The sequence below is a fragment of the Morone saxatilis genome, unplaced genomic scaffold, assembly GCF_004916995.1.
Source record: "Morone saxatilis isolate NCDOM2014 unplaced genomic scaffold, NCSU_SB_2.0 Contig14, whole genome shotgun sequence".
Taxonomy (NCBI): domain Eukaryota; kingdom Metazoa; phylum Chordata; class Actinopteri; family Moronidae; genus Morone; species Morone saxatilis.
The window spans coordinates 21,899,761-21,909,926 of record NW_023339696.1 but is presented as its reverse complement, the minus strand read 5'-3'; the positions used below and the strand labels follow the sequence as shown (position 1 = coordinate 21,909,926).

General features: G+C 36.6%; 1 protein-coding gene across 1 annotated transcript in view; it reads right to left on the bottom strand.

The window, feature by feature from the left end:
* Positions 1–7,458, bottom strand: part of LOC118322553 (prostasin-like) — a 10,184-nt gene extending 2,726 nt beyond the window's left edge. The window contains exon 1 of the mRNA XM_035654265.1: positions 7,213–7,458. Within this exon, the coding sequence (XP_035510158.1) occupies positions 7,213–7,458 (246 nt within the window). The remainder of the gene's footprint in view (positions 1–7,212) is intronic.
* Positions 7,459–10,166: the final 2,708 nt, after the last annotated feature.

Genomic DNA, 10,166 nt, shown 5'->3' with positions numbered 1-10,166 from the left:
TGCCAGTAACTCTGATTTATCTGGGTCAATCAGTGGCTCGCTGATCCAGTGGGGGGGGGGCGATACTAACTCAGGTCAGACCAGTGAATCAGAGTTGTAATGTGTTTTAGAAACCAGGAAAAATGGCCAGCTCTGATGGATTCTGATCCTACTTTTGACAAGAACCTTCACATTGTCGATGGATGGACTGGGTCAGTAACATCTCCAACCTGCAGCTCTTGTGGGGGGTTCCGGTCTGCAGAGGTGTCAGTACCTCATCAAATAGTGGTCCAAGGAAGGAACAGAACGGAGAACAGGGTCAATGGGGGGCCCGAGGCTCATTGATGCAGGTGGGAAGAGACAGGCTAAACAATTCCAAGCCTGCCACAACAGCGCTGCCTCAAGACCCTTTCTTTTTTTCCAAACAATTAAAATCAGGCAAGAGCACAAAACACAAACCCCCCCAGTACCAGAACTGAGCCAGCTCAGGATGCGGTGAACCACCTTGTGATCAAAGTATTAGATCACAAATACATAAAGTCAGCCATTAGTAAAGTCTGCTGCTAGAAGGCTTTAACTCTTCAGTCAAAAGGTGTAAAACCTTGAGAAACTAACAGCCCACTACACAAGACCAAACACTCAGCAAAGCATTTAATAACTAACAGATACACGTGAATATGAAAGCAGTTTAAATATCAGCAGACTGAATCCTTATTAATTTATTGTATCTGTTCTATCAATCCAATCCAAATCAATCAATCAATCCAATCAATCAATCACCCCATTCCTCCATCCCTGTTGGTGTGGTTGGTTTCTCTCTCTGTTGTCTCCCCTGCAGGTCCGCCTCTCACACCTGCCAGCTGAGGAACGAAGTCTTCACCTTGACCCAGAATGAAGGCAGCATGTGTGTGTGTGGTGTGTGAGAGAGAGAGTGTCGTTGTGAGTGTGCTGTGTGAGAGTGCGTGTCGCTGTGAGTTGTGTGTGTGAGAGTGTGTGTGTGTGTGAGTGTGTGTGTGGGAGTGTGTGGTGTGTGTGCTGTGTCGTCTGTCGCTGCAGCAATGCTGTGTGTGCTCGTGTGCTACTCGCAGTGCTGTGGTGTGAGAGTGTGTGTTTGTAGGTTATCAAATGACAGCGATTTCCCCTGTTTGTCTCTGCAGGCAACGTTATGAGATTAACTGATGCCTCTCCTGATACAATGTATTTATCTACCACGCCACCGCACGCACACACCACACCACAACACACACACACACACACACACACCACGCACACTCTCACACACACTCACCACACAACTCACACACCAGTGGGTGGAATGTAACTAAAGTACATTTACTCTAAGTACCTCTAGCTAAGCTCCACTGGTTCCTTAGTTTCTTGTAAAACTAGAGATTATTTATTTATTTGTGAGCAGATTATTTCTGTTTAGGGAACTTTTCATACAATTCCTGTCTGTATTCCCTGGTATTTTTTATCACTTTTTACCTTGCATGACTTTACACCGCTACACCATCATCCATAAAATAATCATGAGATAATTTTCAGGTACAGAAGATTCAGATTCAGAACAGCTGCAAAAACAGGAATGAGTAAATTTATTTAAAATGATAGCAAATTCCAGTTTAAATCCAATATGGAAATAACACTATTAAAAACAAGATACATTAAAATTCACTTAAAGATAATAGAGAACACCATAATAAATCAAATAAGAAAAGTATTTTTTATTTATGTAAATATACTTTTTTTTTTTAATTAACAGTGTAACCAAGTTTCATTCAAAATCATAAAGATTCCAGATAGAATCCCACATATGGAAATACATTAACTAAAACCAGGTTTTAAAAATTAGAACCATTTAACTACTTACATAAAGACCAAGTCCCAGGAATAAGCTCAAAATAGAGTACCATGAATTCCAAATCCAGAATCTTGAAACAACGAAAACAAACCCAATTGGCTAAGGGGAACACACTCCAGACTTTGATCAAAACTTGGAAGGGCCGTCCCGTCAGGCGAGGGTGTCCTAGTGAACAATGGGCTTTGAAACACCCGATGACCCTGAAAGGTACACTACTGATGATGTGTCCCCAAAATGTAGAATAAATCCAGATAGGAAAAATGCAATTTGATACCGCACATAAAGAATCCCAAAAAAGGTGCCAAATTTAATCCAGATAAGGAAATCTTAGATTACAAACCAGTACGAATGAAGAGGTTTGCCACCAGTAATAACCCACTCAGAATGATCCAGAGAAGTTGCAACCGCTTTAAAAAACAGTCTCAACGAAGAGAAACAACATCATATAAGGACCAAACTAATCCAAAACATGGAAACCGTACAACTCTGAAAAAAGTGTAAAAGAATCCTATACAACTGAATTTACTCTAAATATGTCCTTAAAATAGACTACACAAAGTTTATTCTGATCAATACAACACTCAGATTACAATCCAACGTGGAAATACATCTTAAAAACGAGTTTTTAATTCAGATAATTTGCAACTCTGTGAACCTTAGAATGGAAACTAACTTATTTAACCTTTAGGGAAGACAAAGTAATGTTTTTTCAAATCGTTTACTGAAGGAGCCTCCCATAATAAATAATAAGCAGAGAAAACAAGCGAGGGAGGTGATGTGGGGAGGAAGGGAGCCTGTGGACGACGTGCGGCGCCAGTGCCCTTGCCCTTCGGCTCCCAGTTCCAACTGCGGTCGTCGGACCAGGTGGGGGAGTCCGTCAGCAATAACCTTTAACTCAACACAAACCTACGCATTGTTCTATTAGCACCAATTTACAATTATTTACTTTTCAAGTAAGTGAAGTGAAGCAGATGATGAGATACAACATACTGTGTTATTTTTCATTTTATTTATTTTATATGCTTAAAATGTGCTTGGCGCACCTATTCGACTGCACAGCCAAGCCCACATTCAGTCTTAGAACGACTCTGCTGGCTGCAACAACAAAGCCTGTCACAAAGTGCAGAGTGGTTGTTATTTTCCCTGTAAATTTAGAATATTTGGAAACGTGTGCTGGATACACTTCTGCTTTATCGAATCTGGCGCATACACAATCAACACTCTTTCACTTGACATTGGAATTTCTCATCAGTTTTCGAAGCGGACCAGATCCTTTAACCACAGAAGAGGTCGAAGCAGGGACAGTCATGAGTGTGTCTGTGGTCAACTCTTCCTCATGACTTATTAGGCACAAAACCACTGATAACAATCAACTATTTTTTGTTTTTAAATTGTAGGTTTACTCATGCAGCCAACAATCTGGGGACAAAATTAAGTTTTCAAACCGTCTCAGCACGTTTGATAACGTGAATCTCCACTGGTATGACTACAATGTCTTTGTAACACTGTAAAAATATTAAAATACAACACCATCGGTTTTGCTAGCATCCATGGTTGTTGCCAACATTATTCCCACCAAAATCGGAAAAATTACTTCCCAAACTCAGGAATTACCGAAACTTCCAATACAAGATGAAGCAGCACTAATCATCAACATCAAATTTCTGTTGTGAAGGGAAATAAAGGACGTTGTCATGAACCAAAACTTATGAATTCCACCCATTTAAACTTAAAATATTCACACACTTAAATATTAATATCAAATATAAGTATATTCTACCTTCCTAATTAGTAGAATATTACACATTTTGATAGTAATGCATCAAAACTTAAATGTATTGATTACATTTTACTTTGATTGTTTATTTAGATAGGGAAATCCGCTAACAGTGTGATAAAACTGATTTGGACAGTTTACCAATGCTTATACACTGATAAACAACATTTATTCAACTTCCATCATTATACAAGATATCTGTCAGTTAACTAACTAATCCATTAAAATTACACAACTAATACTTTTTACTGTTAATGTCACTCATTTTACATAATGTTAGAAAACATTAACAGTATAAATTTGAATTTAACAGTTTAATATATTATTACACTATTTTTAAAATTGTAATATAATTTCCATGTATTTAAAAAATACATAAAAAATCTGTAAAATAAACGTGAAAAAACACGTAAACTTACAGATTGTTGTTGTTGTTGTTGTGTTTCAGTGATAATTCATTGGTTCAATTTGAGTCTGAACACGAGTTTTGTTTACATTAAATAAATAAAAATCACTTTATTCTTTAAGATTTTTGGTCGTCTGCAGAGTTTCAGTTAAAAGTGTGAAACTCCTAAAAGTAGAAGCTGCAGTTTGAAGCCGTAGGAGTCGAGAGCGGAGCAAGGAAGAGGAGGAAGAGGAGAAACTGGGCAATGAGACAAAATCAATAACAAGTTTTTTAAACTTGAGTTTTCCCACATGAGTCTGTTTTTAGCTCTCAGCTTCTCACCAACAGTCACACATTCACACCTGAGAGCTGCTCTCAGTGTTTCTATGCAGATCTCCTCATAACGCAGCAGCTTTATTGTTATTTACTGTTGTTTATTATGTGTTTATGTGACCTTTATTTAATGATAATGACTAATGTGTATGTGTGGAGTGGATGAGGAGGAAGAAGTGGTGATTATTTTCAGGAGTTATTTGGGCTGTAATGTAAAAACAGTAAAGATCTATAAGGAAGTAGAAGATCTGGAATAAAGGAAACTTTATATATAAACATCATTCACACACAGGATGTGTACCTGGTGGCAGGTGTAACGTTTTTTGCTGAGGATGAATTTTATGGAATTGTTACAAACCCAAACGAGATTTCTGGCAGCAGGAGAGAAAACATTCATTTACATTTTAATTTAAAATAACAGAAATTAATGTAATGATATATTCTGGTCACATTTTAGACCCAATAATGTTAGTGTTATGTTAGCATGTGTTAGCACGTGTTGGTATGTAAGCTAATTTTCTTGTTTGGGTTTCTACTATAATGATCTTACAGGTTTTAATGTTCAAAACATTATTTTTCTTCTTTTCATCCTCTGAAACACAAGTTATTGTGACGTTTCCATCAAAAGTTAAACAACTTCCTCAGATCGGAGAACATATTGATTCTTTACTCAAGTAAAAGTGTAAAACATCTCTTTTGGTTTCTACCGGCGGTTTAAACTTTAGATTATATCTGATAAATGCAGCAGTCTTGATGTTGAGACGATGTTCAGTGATTCAAAATAATAATAATAGTTATCAATAATTCCCTTAAAATGAATTAAAACACAAGTCTGTTCAGATATTTGAGTAAAAAAGAAGTTTAATAAAAAAAAGTCATAAAAAAATATTTAAGTAACTACACTGTAAAACGTGATGAGTTAGTTCAACTCAAACTTAACTGTTTTATTAACTTATTTACATTACAAAACATTTTTTTAATTAAATGATAATGAAAGTGTTCATATAATTGTTACAGCTAATGCTACCCCACTTGTGACTAACATCACATCTTTGCACTTTGGGGCGTCATTAAGAATTATTTATTATTTATAAAACTTATACAACCTAAAGGAAATGAGTCAGTGGAACAAACTGGAATTATATCACCAATAATTAAAATACTGTTTAAGTTCACTCAAAACTGAGTTACTTTCTGAGTTGAGTTTAATTAATTTGATATTTTATGTTGTATTAATTTTTGTTTGTTGTTTTGTTTAGGGTATTTGTGGGTAGTGTTTTCTTAGTATCTCACACTGTAAAAAAACCAAACATTATTATTACAGTAAAAAGCTGTGGTTGCCAGAACTTTACGGTAGAACTTTTTTCTACTATTACAGTAAAAGGATATTAGTACTGTTGAGTTTTAATCCATATTTTACTGTATAAATACAAGTTTTTACCATCAAAAGAAACACTATAAATGCTATGACGGTGTTTTTTTCTGTGCAATTTACACTTTATTCTGTATAAATTCCTTTAAAATGTCATATAAATAAAGGTTTTGCCGTGAGATATCAGTGTTTTACTGTTACAGAAACTTTAACCTATTTAGAGTTTAAGGTCTTTTACTGTCACTGTTGTTTTAACTGTAAAATCTACAGACATTCTTTACAGTGTACTTTAATATGTCTACGTTGGTTCAACTGTCGGTGATGAAAGGCTTCATTCACTGTAATTCAGTACCATATATATATATATATATATATATATATATATAAACTTTCTAAAACAGAAAGAAAGTTATTAAACCTGTCAGTGAAGAAAGAAAATGTTTAGTTAACAGCAACTGATACTGATTCATACGGAAGAACTTTACTGCCAAGAGAAGAATAAAAAACACAAAGATTGAAAATGATTAAAATAAAATTCAAATTTATTAAATAGTCAAACTTTCTAAAACATAATTTTAACTTATTTTTCTATAATTTCAACATCACTTAAAACTTTCACAATCTTAAAATTTAAAATCTTGAAAACTTTATGCTAACTAAATTAAATGTTAACACGTCTGTTTAACATTATTATTATTATTATTATTATTATTATTATTATCTTATAATATCCCATAATTTTGATTTGTTGTCTCATATTTTTTACTTTATAGGTAATAATAATAATTTCAATGTTGTGAGTCATAATCATCTAAAAAATATTATAGTTTGTAATTTACTTATTTAGGCAAAATGTCCATTAAAGAAAATTCACTAATGGATTTTGATTTTAGTTTATTATCTTGTATTTTTTTGACTAGTTTAACTTTGGAATTTTTTACATATTAACATTTACTGGCACTGTTGGGCTTCTATACATGTGGCTATAATATGATAATACACTAAAGAGAGAACAATGTTTGGGGTCATAAAACCTTCAGGACCTAAATACCTTAATTTTAATCTTTAAAACCTCTTTAAACCTTTAACATCCATAAAATAAATTCACTCCAGGAAGTAAATTTGGAATTTCCCCATTGTGGGACAAATAAAGGAATATCTATCTATGTAAAAACACTCATTCGATCCTCCGTATGTCCCATAATAAGAGCAGCCTTCAGTCTGCTGTATAATGATGATTACAGGGATTCAAACAGTGAGTTAATGTTACATTTAAAGCAGCAGCAGTGTGTGTGTGTGTGCACTTAAAGTGATGATTCAGGAGTTGCTTAGAGGATCTTTGACGCGTGCAAACCAGCAGAAATCAGAAGGAAATGATCAAAACCACTTCCCCACTCTGTCTGTGCACGAACACGTCCTGTAAACACTCTCTGGTGACATAACAGTGTTGCATTCACATGTTGCATTCACACCACGGAAACTTTAAAACAACTCCTCCAGCAGACATCCAGCCAGTCAGCGGGCCGCCGCCGGACACCTGGCCGCCTCAGGGCCGCACACAGGCGGCCGCGGAGGGAGCGGAGGCCGCGGTGGGTTGGAAGGGGGGCGTGTGGCCCGATGCAGCTCCTCACAACAAGAAGAGCTGAGGGCTGGCCCCGCCCCCTTCCTCTGACGCGGCCCTGCGCGGCTACCGTACCGCCCGGAGCAAACGCGCAGCTTTTTTTAGGGGGAGTGTCCCTCTGCAGCGGCATGCGCTCAATCAGAGCCCGGGAAGGGAGGCTGCCTCTGCGGACACAAAGCGGAGCAGCTCCCCCTCCTCCCCCTCCTCCCCCGTTCCTCCCCCCTCCTTCCCCCGCCAGCCTGACACGCTGTGATGTTGGTCGGGTGGGGATGTAATTGGTTGGATTAAAAGGGAAGCTGATGGTCAGGATTTCACCTAAACCATCACAAACATGTATTATTATAGTATAATTATAATACAGCCAGGTTACAGGCTCCATTACACTAACATTTATGAACAAACGTATCATTTATCGAATTAGAGGGCTGTTCACATATATAAAACATATTAATCTATATTCTCATACAGTGGCGGCACATGTTTTTATTTACATATTTATTTATGTTTTTATCCTTATTATTATTATTTATCTGTTTAACTGCCGGTTTTTTTCTATTTACACGATTTTATCGTTTTTATTACTTTCTTTTGTGTGTTTGTACATGGTGACTCTAATTCTGCCCCATTTGCTCTACAGTTCGGAGGTTTTTTGGAGTTTTTTTATTGATCAAACAATATTTATTGATTACTGCTGGTGTGTGTGTGTGTGTGGCCATTACATATAAGAAGTCTTGATTGATTTCATTTGGCAGAATTTCATAAAGTTCTCATTTATGTAACATGTATTTATTGGGGTCCCTGGGTGGACACTGCCTGGAGGAGTATAAGCTTTACCTTGGGCTTTACTTTAATAATAAGGGTTGGAACTGGGACCAGGAAACACCGAGCTGTCTACAAAAAAGGGCCATAAGCCCGGACTCGCTTTTCCTGAGGAGGCTGAGGTCCTTGGTAATTATCTGGTCGTGGCCTATGCTGAGGAGTTTATGAGGTCTGGTTGTGGCCAGTACGATCTTCTTCATGTCACATGGCTGGGCAGTGGGCTGAAGGTCGCAGACACAACAGACTGAACAAACTTGATCAGGAGGGCCGGTGATGTCGTGGGGGAGAGCTGGGACACTTCTGACGACGTGGCCAGAGAGAGGATCTTGTCCCCAGGCTTCATCCATCCTTGGACAATGTCTCTCACCCTCTCTACGACACACTGGCCCAGCCCATTTGAGGAGCTCCTTCCTGATTCTGATTGCAGATATAAAATTATGAATTGATCTTAGTGTTGTTTTTAGTTTATATATCGGGTGGTTCGTTTTTTGAGGCCACGCCGGGCTCCTCGGGCGCCCGCTTTGGTTTATTCTATTTTTTTATTTATTTTATTATTTTATTTTTATTTTTATATTTATCCTCTTTACTTCGTTGTGTGTCGGAAGTATATATTTATTTATTTTCCTATTGTTTGTAATTGTGTTTTTGTCTTTAGTTAGTTTATTTTATTTTTTCTGATGCTCGTATAATTCATGTCCTTTTTATTATTATTTGTTTTTTACGTTTATTTTTTTTGCTATATTCTTTTTTATTTGTTGTCGGCTTTTCGTGTTCCGTTTGTTATTGTATTTTTATATTTTTTTTTACTTTAACTCGGCGTTTTCTTTTTCATTCTTTTGTTTAATCGTTATAGTGGATTCTGGCCTTCCCGCACGGTCGGGTATATGTGTCTGGTCCAAGTTTGAAAATCTTGGCTGGTATTGTTTTGACAGTTGGGAAAGAGAATAAAAGAGAGAGAGACTGAGAGTAAACTGTGTGCAAAAAGAAGTTTGGGGTTTCTTGTAGTTTTAAGCTCAGTGTTTTAGCTTTTATTGAACTTTAAGCTCTATATGTATATACAGTCTGAGGCTTTTACTCCTTTTTCACACTATTGCCTCAACAGCAAAACACTACTGCACACACAACTTAGCTAGTGGCATCTATAACAAATGATACAAGTGGACACCAATACACTTGTGAGACAAAGTAAACACCAGAGTGTGAATAACAAGGTCCTTAAGTGAAGCTAGGTACTCTACAGTTAAAGTTAAGTTCCAGCTAAGTTATTGTGAGGGGAATGTGAATAATGATTATACCCATGCATGGGATAGATTTTTCGTTTTTAACTGTTAAGCTCTAGTAACATACAACGGACTATATCCATCTCGTATTAATTTGATGAGATTTGTAGTCATCGCATTGCTGTTTCGTCTCCCTTTAATAATTACAACAATGAATGTCAATGGGAATTGCTTTATTGATTACTTAAATAGACAGCCAATAGAAGATTACTCACTTCCTTACTTCATCCTTCATCTATTTGTGCATCTGTCAAAGCAGTGGCTGGAGGTAGGATCAAATCAAGCATATCAGTCATCTGAACATTTTCACATCAATGGATTATACGTAACATAGATACTGACTTGATCATGAAAGTAGTGTTGGTTCTAAAACTTCCTGCAATTTCACCCTTTGTTTTTTCAATGAGCGAGGATAAATCTGTTCTGACCTAATTACCTTGTCACCCTCGCAGTGGAGAGAGTAAGATGAAACAATAATCAAACTATATAAAACGTTCCACTCTGACTCAAGTGTAGTTGATCAGGTCCACCCCAGTGAGCTGGATCACACACTGACGGGGAAGTTATTGAGTGTTTTTTTAAACAAAGATAATGGAATTTGAACAAAGTAAACATACAAATACATATCAATACATCATCAATACACATCAATACATCATCAATACATCATCAATACACCATCAATACACCATCAATTACATCATCAATACATTCACGGCCTGACACAACTAAAATAATA